General features: G+C 40.0%; 2 protein-coding genes across 8 annotated transcripts in view; one reads left to right on the top strand and one right to left on the bottom strand.

Annotated features, from left to right (window-relative positions):
• GEMIN5 (gem nuclear organelle associated protein 5) overlaps positions 1-1,945 on the top strand; it is a 42,901-nt gene extending 40,956 nt beyond the window's left edge. For both annotated transcript variants that reach the window (XM_061151811.1, XM_061151810.1), the window contains exon 28: positions 256-1,945. In XM_061151811.1, the coding sequence (XP_061007794.1) occupies positions 256-423 (168 nt within the window). In that variant the 3' untranslated portion in view covers positions 424-1,945. The remainder of the gene's footprint in view (positions 1-255) is intronic.
• Positions 1,946-5,813: 3,868 nt separating this feature from the next.
• Positions 5,814-14,200, bottom strand: part of CNOT8 (CCR4-NOT transcription complex subunit 8) — a 37,425-nt gene continuing 29,038 nt past the window's right edge. For 5 of the 6 annotated variants that reach the window (XM_061151806.1, XM_061151804.1, XM_061151805.1 and 2 more), the window contains exons 3-7: positions 13,235-13,428; positions 9,591-9,752; positions 8,738-8,882; positions 7,928-8,038; positions 5,814-6,297 (exon numbers count right to left, since the gene is read on the bottom strand). In XM_061151806.1, the coding sequence (XP_061007789.1) occupies positions 6,148-6,297; positions 7,928-8,038; positions 8,738-8,882; positions 9,591-9,752; positions 13,235-13,428 (762 nt within the window). In that variant the 3' untranslated portion in view covers positions 5,814-6,147. Of the gene's footprint in view, positions 6,298-7,927; positions 8,039-8,737; positions 8,883-9,590; positions 9,753-11,449; positions 11,674-13,234; positions 13,429-14,200 lie in introns of those variants that run through there. The other variant, XM_061151808.1, reaches the window with a different exon arrangement.

Raw genomic sequence — 14,200 nt, 5'->3', positions numbered from 1 at the left:
GGCCCCTAGTAGTAACAGAAGCATCATGTTTTAAATTCATTTGAGTAGGGCTCTTCTTAGAAAAAGGTTGTATCGTGTGAGGATATCCCAGTTTTGAGTATCATCTCTCCTTAGAGAGTCTTGAGAGAGAAATGGCTCAACCATGCCAGAGATATGTCAGTAGAACAGACTGAGTCACTAGTGACTTCTGTGCGGGTGTACATAGCTTTTTTTTTTTGCAAATGCTTCCTTATTTATCCCTGTTTCATCTTTCAGACCTGGCCTTTCCCAGACGTACTGGAGTGCTGCCTCATCCTGCTTCACATTGGGTCCCAATGTCCTAGCTTTATGACCCAGGAAATGCAGCAACAGGCTCAAGAGCTCCTTCAGAAGTATGGCAACACAAAAGTTTACAAACGACATTACCAGACCCTCTACACATGAACTTCCAAGGATCTGTCAGAAAGTGCCAAATTTGAAACATCCAACACCTTTCACCTCTGCATTTACGCTTCACCAGACATTCACTTTGATCCCTAGATATTTCTGCAGTGATCCAAGTAATATAAATGAGGGTCAAGTGTGAATCAACTCTACATTTGGACCCAGTGAAATCTGACTATGGACTCAGTTGTGGTTTCCTACTGGAGGAAAGATCATGAAAAGCCAGCAGTAGTTACTCAAGAACTAACACCTACTAAGTGATTGCCTTATGCAGGTTTCACCCAAAGAGGAGAAACTCTTTCAGTCACCCAAAGTGTTATATTCTTAAACACAAGCTACCTTTATAAATACTTCGCCTGATCATAAACATGTCATTCTGGTTTAAGACACAGTTGCTGCATATTATGACTACTGGTATCATTTTTTTTTAACTGCTTTTGTTAATTTGGGTTCACTTCTTCTACTCTTTGAAGGACTGAAGCTTGAATGTGAAAGAGGCCTTACCCATCATGCTGACTCTTTACCCTTTGTCTGAACTTCAGGCCAGAACTTTGGTCTCAGTGTGTAATGGAATTGCTTATTTGAACAAATCACTGACTAACACTTTAGAAGAACAAATAACTAATTCAGATGTGACTTACCCCTTCAGTTTTATAAGAAATGAACGGTGATCGAAACAGCTCAGGATGAAATGACTGTTTCATTGGTTCTTAAACTTATTTTTTTTTTTGGATCATAGGGACTTTTTGAGAATTAAAGCCACAGATGATCTTGGAAGAAAAATGCATACTCCTCATTTTGCATATGTAACTTTGGAATCACTGGACTCCAACTTTAGCATAATAGGACCCTACATACTATTTAATTACAAATCCCTGTGGGGGCTTGTGAGGGGGTTTGTTGTTGTTTGGTTTTGGTTTTCTGTTATTGTTTTCCCCTCGTTAATGAGCATTTTCTTAAGATCTGTTCTTCCCATTGGTTATTTACATAGCTGAAAAATGTCAGGAACAGATGTTTCTGTAATATCACAGTTGCTAGGACATAAAAATCAGGCAGTCTGGGGTGAGTTGGGAGGGAGCACTCTTTCCCAGTACTATTTTCTTTTGGGGATTCATTGTGAAAGCTTTCCTGCTTCAGTGTCCTATTTATTTTTCAAATATTTCCAAGGGTTGGGATTGTTGTGGGCAAGAATGAAATTGATTACAGAAACTCTCTAGGAAGGAAAAATAAACTTTTCCTTACAGGCAGTTTTCAAAGATCTGACTTACTGGGGTTTTGTTTTTGTTTTTTATTAGACCTAGCTTTAGGATTTTAAAACCCTAAATCCAAAAAAGGAAATATTGTAGAATTTAGATCCTCATAGTTCTTTACGTAGGTAAGTGAATTTTAGGAAGATGTATGAAGAATCTTTGTAGCAGAATGGAGAACTAGGTACCAGTTCTACAGTCTTTGTTAAGATGAACAAATGCTTCACTTACAGAGAGTAAAGAGCAGTATTATTAAACTAGAAATTTCTAAACTCCTTCATGACTTACCAAAACCAATGCTTCTGGGTAGGGGCATCCTGCATCCTCCTTGATAACCGCTTTGGTAAGAACAAGTATTGCTCTACAACTAAGCAAGGAGACTTCCAAAAGCAAAGATGAAAGAAATGACACAACTCCATTTCCTCTCAAACTCCTATTTCCAATTCCAGATAATGTATTGTATCAAACTATTCCGGGAGTTGGTGATGGACAGGGAGGCCTGGCATGCTGCAGTCCATGGGGTCGCAAAGAGTCAGACATGACTGAGCAACTGAACTGAATTCTAATTTGAATACATGGTTTTCATTTCCATCTTCCTAATTATCAGAACCACACGGAAGTAACTCAAGCCTTCTGAGTGGATAAGATATATCACTAAGCAACTAAAGATTTAGTTTTGGTACTTTCACCCCACCCAAAGTAACTTTTTGTCTAATATAAACCACCATCCTATTACCCAGAAGGCTGCACTCACCTCCCAGTATCTGAACCTGCTTTCTTTTTTTTTTTTTGTCGCATGGCTTGTGGGATTTTAGTTCTCCAACCAGGGATCACACCTGGGCCCTCAGCAGTGAGAGCACCATGTCCTAACCACTGGGCCTCCAGGGAATTCCCTAAACCTGCTTTCTTTTTACTAATTCACCATTCTTCATATACCAATGACTGGTGTAACTTAAAAATCAAATCTTGTCTACCCCTCACTAAAAAACTTTTGAAGTATTTTCCCATTGGTATTGGAAAGTTAATTCTGATTTTGGCTTATAAAGCCCTGCCTAATTCTAGCCCTTACCTGTCAGCTTTCTGCCTAGACATTCTCATCCTTGCTTCAAGACTCCGGTCACACTGGTCTCTGAGCTGCTACCAAATCCTCTTGTCATCTCAGGGATTTCTGCCTATGTTGTTTCTCTGCCTGGTCCAGTTGTGCTCATCTCTTAGATCTCAGCTTAAAAGTCCTCTCGGGGAATTTCCTGGTGGTTCAGTAGTTAAGACTCTGCGCTTCCAATGCAGGGGGCATGGGTTCCGTCCCTGGTCAAGGAACCAAGGTCCCACATGCTGCACAGCACGGCTGAAAAAATGTCCCTTCTCAAAGACTGTCCTTCAACTTCAACCTCAGAGACATCAATGTCCTATACTTTACAGTTCGCAAATTATATTTTTGTGATTTACTATCTGGCAGCACAGGTAGATTGTAAACTCCAATGAGGGTAGAGATTGTTTTCCATTTACTACTTTATCCCTAGCATGCACTTAGAATGTCTAGTATTTAGTAGGTGCATAATTCAAACTTATCAACTGAATAAGCTGGGAAACTGAAAAAATGCTCATTAATAGCTTGGACTTAAAGGACTCTAAACAGCTCTTTCATACTAGCACTGGCTGACAACTAAGGCTTGTTGAGTGGTAGCCAACCTTACTGCCTTAGCAGGCCACAGAAATTCAATAGCTGGGATTACAAAAGCCCCTCCACCCCCAGCCACAATTTCACTTTCCACAGTTTTAGTTTACCCCCAGTCAACAGAGTCCAAAAATATTAAATGGGAAATTCAAGGAATAAACAATTCATAAGTTAAACTATGGCCATCCTGAGTAGCATGATGAAACCTCACAGCCCTCCTAGTCCATCCCACCAAAACGTGAATCATCCTTTTGTCCAGCATATCCACACTGTATACACTACCTACCCATGAGTATATGAAGATTACAAATCATACATTATAGGGCTCAGTACTATCCATGGTTTCAGGCACCCACTGTGGGTCTTGAAACATTTCCCCCACAGATAAGGGGGACTACTGTATGTGGAGGGATTGAATCACACCCAAGTTTGTATTCTCTTGGATATTCTGCAGGACCATCCCTTTCTGAGGATAACCACTGACAGCCCTACACACACTCCTATATACAAAGTGAAGTTCTTTCCAGTTCTACTAGACCTGTGCCCCTTCTTTTGCACTTTAAATAAGTTATCTCTATGCAATGAGTACACCCCCACTCAACACAGAGATCCTCAACCCTTCATCTCAACATTTCTCCTGACATGTCAGTAAGCCTGTTCTTAACTGCGGCAAAGATAAATGCCTATTTTACACCTGATCTTAGTCAAAAGGCTGAGAAGTGATTAAATACCTATTTTAATCCAAATTTTTTAGGACATCTGTGTAGGGCTCATAGTCACCAATGTGCCAAAGCACCTTGATTCAGAACCGCTGACCTAAGCTGCTTTACCACAAATCTTACAACAATATATATTGCAGTCAAAATTCTAGCTCTGCTCCTGTACCTGACTTACTGTGTCCAACTGTTTGCAACCCCACAGACTGTAGCCTGCCAGGCTCCTCTGTCCATGGGATTTCCCAGGCAAGAATACTGGAATGGGTTGCCATTTCCTATTCCAGAGGATCATCCCCACCCAGGGATTGAACTAGCGTCTCTTATGTCTCCCACCCTGGCAGGCAGATTCTTTACCACTAGAGCCAGCTGGGAGACTTATTACAACCCCATATTGTTAGGCTAAGAGAAAGGACTGGAAACAAAGTCCTGAACCAAATCTAGAAGTTCAATTTGTCTCAAAGTCCAGTAATTAATAAGCGAATCCACCACATACAATGGAGTAGCACCAGGAAATAGAATTAAAACCGATTTCCAAGTAAGGCCCAATAATCAGCAAAGCATATAAAGTGAAGAGACAATTCCGTTTACACAGTCACTCATTAAGAGCTTTCTACAGAGTGAGACATTTTGTATGCAAGCCAACTTGTGGAAAACAGAGGCAAGTTGCATCCATGTCAACAACCATCTTCTAGAGCCAGCAATTCAGAGTTTTGAAAGACCAAACCTTCATGCCAGTGGTTAAAAAGAAATCTTTATTTTACAAAATTAAAAACATAAATAATATTTACAAGCATCTTAAATACCAGCTTATAATACTTGACATTTTTTAATCATTTCAAATTGAGTTTTCCATAAGCTTTTAAAATGCAAGACTATGCATCCACTTCAGTGAGTTTTCATTTCCACTATTCCAAAGGAGTTTTTGGTTTTTGAAATTGTCCATACTGTAGTCATTCAAAAAAAAAAAAAAAAAAATACAGCATACTTTTTAAATGACTAGTTTAAAAAAAAAAAATCACAATCCTGAGCTTCCTTACCCCAGTTGTGCATGGGATATTACTCCAAGAGAACCCTATAAACCAAATTCCTTTCTGCCCTGTTTACATGTAACCACTGTGACTTTTTAAAGACTCACCTTCCTGGTACATTAATCCCTGTCCCTAACATCTCAGTTTGCTGAAAAGGAAAAGCACAGAAAACAGAGAAGAGAGGTGGGAGAACAGAGACAACCATCTATCTGAAATCACATCACTGAAAATATAACAGACTTATGACCCAAAACCTGCTCTCGGTAATTTCCAAGATATTTTATGAAATGAACACTTAAAATGATTTCAAATGATGCATATGTCACAGCAAATCTCAGTGGCACAATGGAACAGATTTGAAGACATTTAAGTGGTTAACTTAATACCCATTCTGGAGTTCCTTGTACATAATGTGTAGACAGATGCAGTAGAAATTTGTTTTTAAGGAACGTTTTCATTATCTGGTCTTCATATTTCAGCACTAATTCATTTCCACATAATAATACATAAGACCAACAAAATGTGAGGAAAGCAAATGTCCTCAAGAAAAGTCAAACAAAAGAAAGGAAAGAAAGGAAAAGGCTCAACATCTATAACCCACTTCACAAGCCCATCACTTGGTTCTACTTTTGCTGGAAGCCCTCAGCTCAGCTGAGGGTCACAGCAAGAAGTCTTCATCCTCAGAGATTAGCAACAAATTTAAAAGAAAAAGAATGACAACAGGTAAGAGTTATATACATTTTACTAGTTTGTTTCCGATTTGTCCTGGATTTTAAAATGTGTCAAAGGAGCCATGGATGCTGGTGGCAGGAGGTAACTGGAGAAGAGAGGCTTAGGGATGAGGAATAGGGCAGAGGTTACAAATTCAGAGCAAACTTCTTCTGGATCTAAAATAAAGTCATCTTTTGTCTTCAGTAAAACAAAAGTCTGTCAACACAGATGGTAGGTACAGTTTGCTCAAAAAAGGCGTCTTCTCTTGGGGAGGAAGGTAAGTATACACGGTCAGCACAGGAAGCACCACTCTGGGACCGGGCCCGCCCTGCAGAGCCTCGCCACCATCACTGCTGCATGTTGTTGATGATCGCCAGGATGCTCATCTTCTCCTGGGCAGAGTCCACATCCTCATTCTGCTTCTGGGCCACTCCCGTGCCTAGGCCATAGAGCCGCCCACAGTACTTGGCATCATCAATACTGTCCTCAAAAAACAACTGCAGAATAGGACAGAGAACCCCTGGTGAGAACCATGCCAAGAGTCATGCCAAGAATCAGGCCAAGCCGCAACACTATCACGTCAGCACCTCCCAGCTTTCTTAAGGCCTTGAAAATCTAGCCAACTAGAAGCTAACTTCATAAAGAAAGGCTCCAAACCTCTCCTATGCATAGTCTTTTCATGTTCCTTTCTCTATATATAGGTTCTCCTTTGAAAACAGAATTCTACTGATAATTTCCATGAGTTTTCTCTGCCAGGATCCCTCTGCTGCTGCTTTTAGTACAATGGCCTCTATTTCCTCCCTTCTCTTTAACAGGTAACACAACGGTTAAAAGCTTGAGCTCTAGCCTCAGACTGACTCACTGTGTGAAAGTCACTTCAGCACTCCTTAAGGCACAGATTCCCATCCATAAAATGAGTAATACAGTAATAGGTTGCTACGAAAATGGACGTGAAGTACACACAGCAAGGTGTCTCAGCCTTCTGAGCACTAGTGGGCAGGAGAAGGCTCTGCTGGGGGCTGAGGAGGTGCTCCAGTGTACGGGAGCACTGTGGGGCATCCAGCAGCATAACCCCACTCCCCAGCTTGTGACAGCCAAAAACGTCTCCAGACACCGCCAAGGGTACCCCAGAGCGCAAAACTGGGAGCATGATGTTGCCAGCTTTGTTCTTCTTTTTCAAGATGGCTTTAGCTATTTGGGGTCTTTCGTGGTTCCATACAAATTTTAGGATTATTTGTGCTATTTCTGTGAAAAAATGCCCCACTGGAATTTTAATCAGGACTACATTCACTCTGTAGACTGCTTTGAGTAGCATGAATTAACAATATTAACTCTTCCAATCCATGAGCTCAGAACATCTTTCCGTTGACTTATGTCCTCAGTTTCTTTCATCAGTGTCTCACAGTTTTCATTGTACAGGTCCTTCACCTCCTTGGTAAAATTTATTCCAAGGTCATTTTATTCTTTCTGATGTAAATGAGGCTGTTTTCATAGTTTCTCTTTCTGATAGTTCACTATCAGTGTATAGACACAAAAGATTTTTTCTATTTTTTTATCCTGCAATTTTACTGGATTCATCTATTAGTTCTAAAAGTTTTTTGATAGAGTCTTTGTAGTTTCCTATATATAGTATGTCATCTGCAAATACTGACAGTTTTCCTCCTTTCTGATTGGAATGCCTTCAATTTCTTTTTCTTGCCTAACTGCTCCAGCTAGGACTTCCAAAACCTTGTCGAATAAAAGTGGTGAGAGTGGGTATCCTTGTCTTGTTCCTCATCTTAGAGGAAAAAATTTCAGCTTTTCACCACTGAGTATGATGTCAGATTGGGACATTTGATAATTAATCAAACTTAGCATAAAATGAGTGGGTGGTTTAACAAATATGTTCATATTACAGAAATCAGAAGAAAAGCAAATAATTGCAAGGATGAGCGCTGCAAGGAACACCAAGTACACTTCTAGACTTGAGCATGCTGAGTAACCTCCATTTCAGAATGTTTCTTTGCCTCTCAAATCATAGTGTGTTTAACATACGCGTAACAAACACACACCAAAAAAACCCTGCTTTCAAGGTGGCCATCAACTTCTAAGAGAAACTATAAATTTCCAAAAAGCCTTTTGCCTTACCTCTTTCATCCTGAAGAATGCCATTCCCGTCAGCAGTGAGTCTGAGCCTGCCTGGTGCTGCCTTCCAATTCTCTGCAAATCCAACTGATCAGCAACTTCCTGAAGACCTCCCTGGAGATGGAAGGAAAACACATTCAACACTACAGACCGAACTTCTCTACTGGAGTCAACTATGTCTGTCAACTATGTCTGTCTTCCCTACTGGAATCAACTATGTCAACTATTTACTTAACAGGCCTCACCCCAGACTATCCCCTTTTCAACCCTCCAAATGATACACTGTCTTATAGTCGACCACTTTTCACTCCTTTCTTTTCTATATTAATCTTGTCAGACCTCTGCCATTCAAAGTGCTCACTGCTGGAAAACAAGGTTAGGGAAACAGTAAATGCCAGTGCAATTCTAGATGGAAGCCTCTAAGATTAGCAATTTTTAGGGGAGAGAGTTCTTAAAACTGTTTAGAGCTAAGAACTTCTCTGAGAGTCTGGTAGACTGCAAACCCCATCCCTAACAAATTGTACACACACCTCATGTCTCCAAATGTTTCACTAGGTTCGTGGGCCCTAAGTGAGGAATGCCTGTCTTAGGGTGAGAGAAGCAGCAGGCTCCGTTCATGCCCAGGTCAAAGACAGTTACCACACAAGTTCCTGTGCCAGTCAACTCTATATACACCCTGTCTAGCACCAGACTGGCACCCAGCAGGATCTCAAGGACACGTGCTCAACAAACTGCAATAAAGCAAAATGGCAAGTCTACATTTTTATCTTTTTCTTGTTGTTGTTGCTATATATTAAGAAAAATACTGTGTACCTTAAGATTTTTACAACTCTTCATGAGGTATTTCACATCATAAATGGATGGGAAGAAAAGATTCAGAATATGAAAGAATTCATGTTCTTCTTCTGGCAAACGAGAATCTGTAAGCAACTTCACCATGTAGCCGAAGTCATAGCCACTATAAGGAGAGAATGAGGCAGTAAGGTAAGAGTTATCAGCAGTTATCAGCCCCCAGGATTCAAATACCTATTTCTCAGAGCTTATGGTGCTACCTCATGTTAGGAATTTCAGTTTTCCAAAGGACTACAGCTAATCCTATACTCTGAACTTTCCATTAAATGACAACATAACAGATTAATATGGGATGTATGTAAGTGAACCCAAGGGTTTATCAATGTGGGTTTTACACATCAAAAATTTAAAAGCAGTGAAAGGTAGAGAGTTCTTTAGTGGTCTAGCAGTTAGCAGCTTTCACTGTGGCCTGGGTTCAATCCTTGGTCAGGGACTGAGATCCCACAAGCAATGCAGCATGGCAAAAAAAAAAAAAAAAACAACCTCTCAAGGGGAATGTGGTTTTTGAGTACCCAGGAAACTCCAGGCCAGCCATTTAAATGACAAGAAAAGGTGACCAAGTCTTCTATCCTTTCCACCCTCCATCTTTCCACCTGGCATATACCCACTGACAGCCATGGGACACAGCCTAATACTGTGTGAAATAAACCAGTATAAGCTCCAAAGTGTTTTTTGAAAAACTGAAATGTGAGCAACAGTTATCATTTCAACTTTATAACGGCTAGTGAACAACAAGAGTGCCAAGAGGACTGCAAACGTAATGTAAGAATTCGACTCCCTGCTCCCAAAGCAAAAGAGAAACACTGAGACTGACCTGTGAAATGAAAGCCATTTGACGTTGTCACAGAGAACCACCCCGGATGTCATAAGCAGCTCTGCAAAGTGCAGTGTGTCGATCCCTTCCTCTTCATGCTTCTGAAACTGCAGTCCTGAGTTAGCGAGGAGATCTATGGAATCCTGGGAGTACATGTCCTCTCTAAAAAAGAAGGCATTCATTTCTTAGCTCCTAGTATAGTAAAAGAAGGAGTGGGCAACAATATTACCATCACCTTATAAATCACAGAACAAGTATTCTTGAATTGCTTTCATACTTTACAAATAAATCAATTCATTCCTTCCAGTATTCTAGCAAACAAAGTAATCTTATCTGTAACAGAAAGAAAAATGGGATTTTTCCCCTGCAAAATAAGTGTATTCATTATGAAAGATCCACATTTTCTCATTTAAAGAAAAGCAGAATCAATCAATACAAAAATTTTAAAATAGCAGAAAGTGGAAAAAATAATTTTATTATAATGCTACCACATAGAAATAACTTTTCTTTCTTTCATCTCAGTTTGGTTGGTTGGTTGGTTTAGTCACTACATCGTGTCTGACTCTTGCGACCCTACAGACTGTAGCCTGCCAGGCTCCTCTGTCCATAGGATTCTCCAGGCAAGAATACGGGAGTGGGTTGCCATTTCCTTCTCCAGGGGATCTTCCTGACCCAGGAACCGAACCTGGGTCTCCTGCATTACAGGCAGATTCTTTACCAACTGAGCTATGAGGGAAGCCCTCATCTCAGTTTACATACCCTGTTTTCTCGACCCACAGACACACCTCCATCCCTATATCTACACATCACAGACTATCTTTCCAGATCAACACTCACAGATATAACACAGTCTTTGTGTCTCTGAAACAGCATTCCACTGTAAAGATCCATTAATCTAAACACAGGAATATTTATAACACCACAAAACACAAATGTAGGTCTGTGTTTCCTCCTTTTCCACTAGGTTTCACTGCTTGCCTTTTGTTTTTCATATAAACTTAAATTAGGACAGAACACTAGAAAGCAAAACAACACAATCTCAATTTTTTCCACTAAACTGAAACCAGTGTTGAATCACAATCTTATTCTTACTAAAATAAACACTATTTTAAATACAAACACCAACCGTGCAATAAATATAACCCTTATTTTTCCTGTGTACTAAACTGTCGTCACGGTACAAATAATAAGCTCTGGCTTAGACGCAAAAACTGCAGTTAACGGAAAGATCCAGATCATCTCCTAAATTTATTCTCTGAACCTCAAAGAAAGCTCCAAAATAAATGAACAATAATCAAAAAATTATTCCTGACCTATCAGATGCTCCTGGTCCCAATTAAACAAAGCAGTTTTCAAGAACTGGGGCCCAATAGGAAATACACTAACACCACCTCATTTAATGAGCAAAACAATGATCTCCCCAAATTTTCCCCCTAAAAATTCCATCCTCCTCAAAAACTTCGAAGAAGAACTATGACATGATCCAGCAATGCCACTTCTAGGTATAAATACAAAGGACAGAAAACCAGTATCTCGAGGTGATATCTGCACATCCATGTTCACAGCAGAGCTATTCACAACAGCCACAAGGTGTAAACAACCAGCGTCCATCAACGGATGAACAGATGAACAATATACAGCACATACGTACAGAGGACTACTACTCAGCTAAGGGAGGCAATTCTGCCACATATGACAACATGGATGGCTCTTAAGGACATTCGTTGTTGTTGTTCAATCGCTAAGTTGTGTCCAACTCTGCGACCCCATGGATTGGAGCACACAAGGCTTCCCTGTCCTTCACTATCTCCCAGAGTTTGCTCAGATTCATATCCATTGAGTCAGTGATGCTATCTAACCATCTCATCCTCTGCCGCCCTCTTCTCCTTTGCCTTCAATCTTTCCCAGCATCAGGGTCTTTCCAATGAGTCGGCTCTTCACATCAGGTGGGCAAAGTATTGGAGCTTCAGCTTCAGCATCAGTCCTTCCAATGAATATTCAGGGTTGATTTCCTTTAGGATTGACTGGTTTGATCTCCTTGCTGTCCAAGGGACTCTCAAGAGTCTTCTCCAGCACCATTATGCTAAGTAAAATAAGCCAGTCACAAAAAGACAAATACTGTATGATTCCACTTATATGAGATATCTAAAGTAGTCAAATTCATAGAAACAAAGGAGAATGATGGTTACCAAGAGCTGGGGGAAAGGAAAAAGGTGAGCTCTTGTTCAATGGGTACAGTTTCAGATTTGTGAGATGAAAAAGTTCTGGAGGTGTGCTTCACCACAACACAAATACACTTAACATTACTCAACTGTATACTTAAATATGGTTAAGATGGTAAATTTCATGTTGCATGGTTTTTACCACAGCTTTTTTAAGTGCATAAAAATTTGCCCACTATCAGATAGGCTTCAATTTCAATTACCCTTGATTAGCATATACTCTATACTTCATTTCTATTATGAAAGATAGTAATAACACTATTTACAGATAAGGAAACTGAATTACAGAAGGTAAAATAACTGACCGAAATTTACCCAGCTAAGAAATGGCAAAACTGCAATTAGAATCCTGATCTCCTAATTGGGGAACTGATTTCCCTTTTACATTCTCAACAGCCCTACTAAGATATAATTCACATACTAAACAATGCCCTCATGTAAAGTATGCAATTCAATAGTATGTTCACAGAGTTGTATGACCACTATCAATCATGTGCCACCTCATCAACTCAAAAAGAAACCCCATACCCATTAAGCACTCACTCCCCATTACCTCCCTGCTGTCCACCCTGGACAATTACTACTCTATTTTCTAGAGGGCCTATTTTGGACATTTCAAATAAACAGAATTATAGGATATGTGATCTTTTACGTCTGGCTTCTTTCCCTTAGCACGATGTTTTCAGAGCTCATTCATGCATGTATAGCACATGTCAGTACTTTATCTCTCTGGACAGTCCAGTAACATTCCATGGCATGGAGATAGCACATAGAGCCATTCCTCAGATCACAGACACTTGGACTGACTGTTTCTACATTGTGGCCTTCATGAATAATGCTGCTGTGAACACTCACAAGTTTTTACATTGATGTATGATTTCATTTCTTTTAGGTGCAATTGCCGGGTCATAGGGTAACACCATGTTTCACCTTTGAGAAACTGCCTGTTTTCCAAAGAGGCTGCACCATTTTATGTTTCCAACAGCAATATATGAGAGTTCTAATTTTTCCACACCCTCATCAACATCTGCTATTATGTCTTCTTGATTATAGCCGCCTAGTGGGTACAAAGTAGTTTACTATCTCATGGTTTTGATTTGCATTTCTCTAATGACTAACGATGGTGGCCATCTTTTCACAAGCTCATTGGCCATCTTTAAATCTTCTTTGGAGAAATATATATTCAAATCTTGTGCCCATTTTTAATTGAGCTGTCTTTTGATTGTCAACTTGTTAAGAGTTCTTTAAGGGAGGCTTTTCTTTCTAATATTTGTTACTCCATCTTCTGCTTGACTACTCTGTCTACCCCCTACTTGGGTTTGAGGGAAACAAAACTTAAAATTAATAAAATCAGTTAAAGTCACAGTCTACACAAATGTAGAAAGTCTAAGAATCACACTGAGCAGTGTCTCAGACACTTACGTAAGGTTGAATTTGAAGTTGAACTGCCAGGTGTTGATTCCAGAAGGATATTCTCCCTTCTCATTGGTGAATGTAAGGCCCAGCTGGATAATTTTTAAAAGGTCAACATTGCACCGTAAAAGCTGATACTGGTAATCTATGGAACTACGAAATTCACCAATGGGTCGCACCACAACACCTGGAAATTCTGTGTCCTGGAAAAGGAAAAAGTCTCTCGTCATACGGTGTCACAAGACACTGGATGCTGACTTGATCATTTATAAAAAAATTTTTATCTCCATTTATAAAAGCTATAAGACAAACCCCAAGCTCAGGCACGAAAATTCACCGTAAAATACTGATTCTATTAATCTACAGAGGCACTAGAATCATGAAGCTTTACACAACAACCTGGAGATCTAAGCAGAATGTGGTCAGAGGTAGCTGACTAGCTCTGGGTCCATTAAGAACATTCTCAATTTGGTTAGGACTAAGCGCTTTCACTGGTTCGCAAATTAAGATCCTACAAGACATGCAGGGTGGCCAAAAAAAAACCAAACACCATTCTAGGTTCATACAATTAACTAGGAACAGTCGAGGTTGAGAACAGAACTCTATGAATAAACACAAATACAGGAACATGAGACAGCCATTAAAAAACAATAATCAAGAGCCTCGCTTAGCTTAAAGTAAAAAGCCTGGAACAAGATCAGAGAGAGACTTCTGAATACCAGCCTGAAGACGTAATTCCATACTCTCCACAGCAGGAGTCACAAACCCCAGGCAGTTAAAGTAACAGAGTAAAGCACAAAGAATATGAAAAGGGTTATGAGTAATGCAGACTGGAGCAAAATGAAGAATACGCACCTCCCCTCAAAGAGGGCCGTGACTTCACTAGGACGCATGTATCCCTCCAGCCACTCAATACTGGACAGGAAAGTGGACCCTATGGTGCCCATTTTTTCCCGAGATACCAGAAATTTGGAA

The sequence above is a fragment of the Dama dama genome, chromosome 9 (assembly GCF_033118175.1).
Source record: "Dama dama isolate Ldn47 chromosome 9, ASM3311817v1, whole genome shotgun sequence".
In the NCBI taxonomy this organism is placed as follows: domain Eukaryota; kingdom Metazoa; phylum Chordata; class Mammalia; order Artiodactyla; family Cervidae; genus Dama; species Dama dama.
This window is presented reverse-complemented; position numbering and strand designations above follow the sequence as displayed.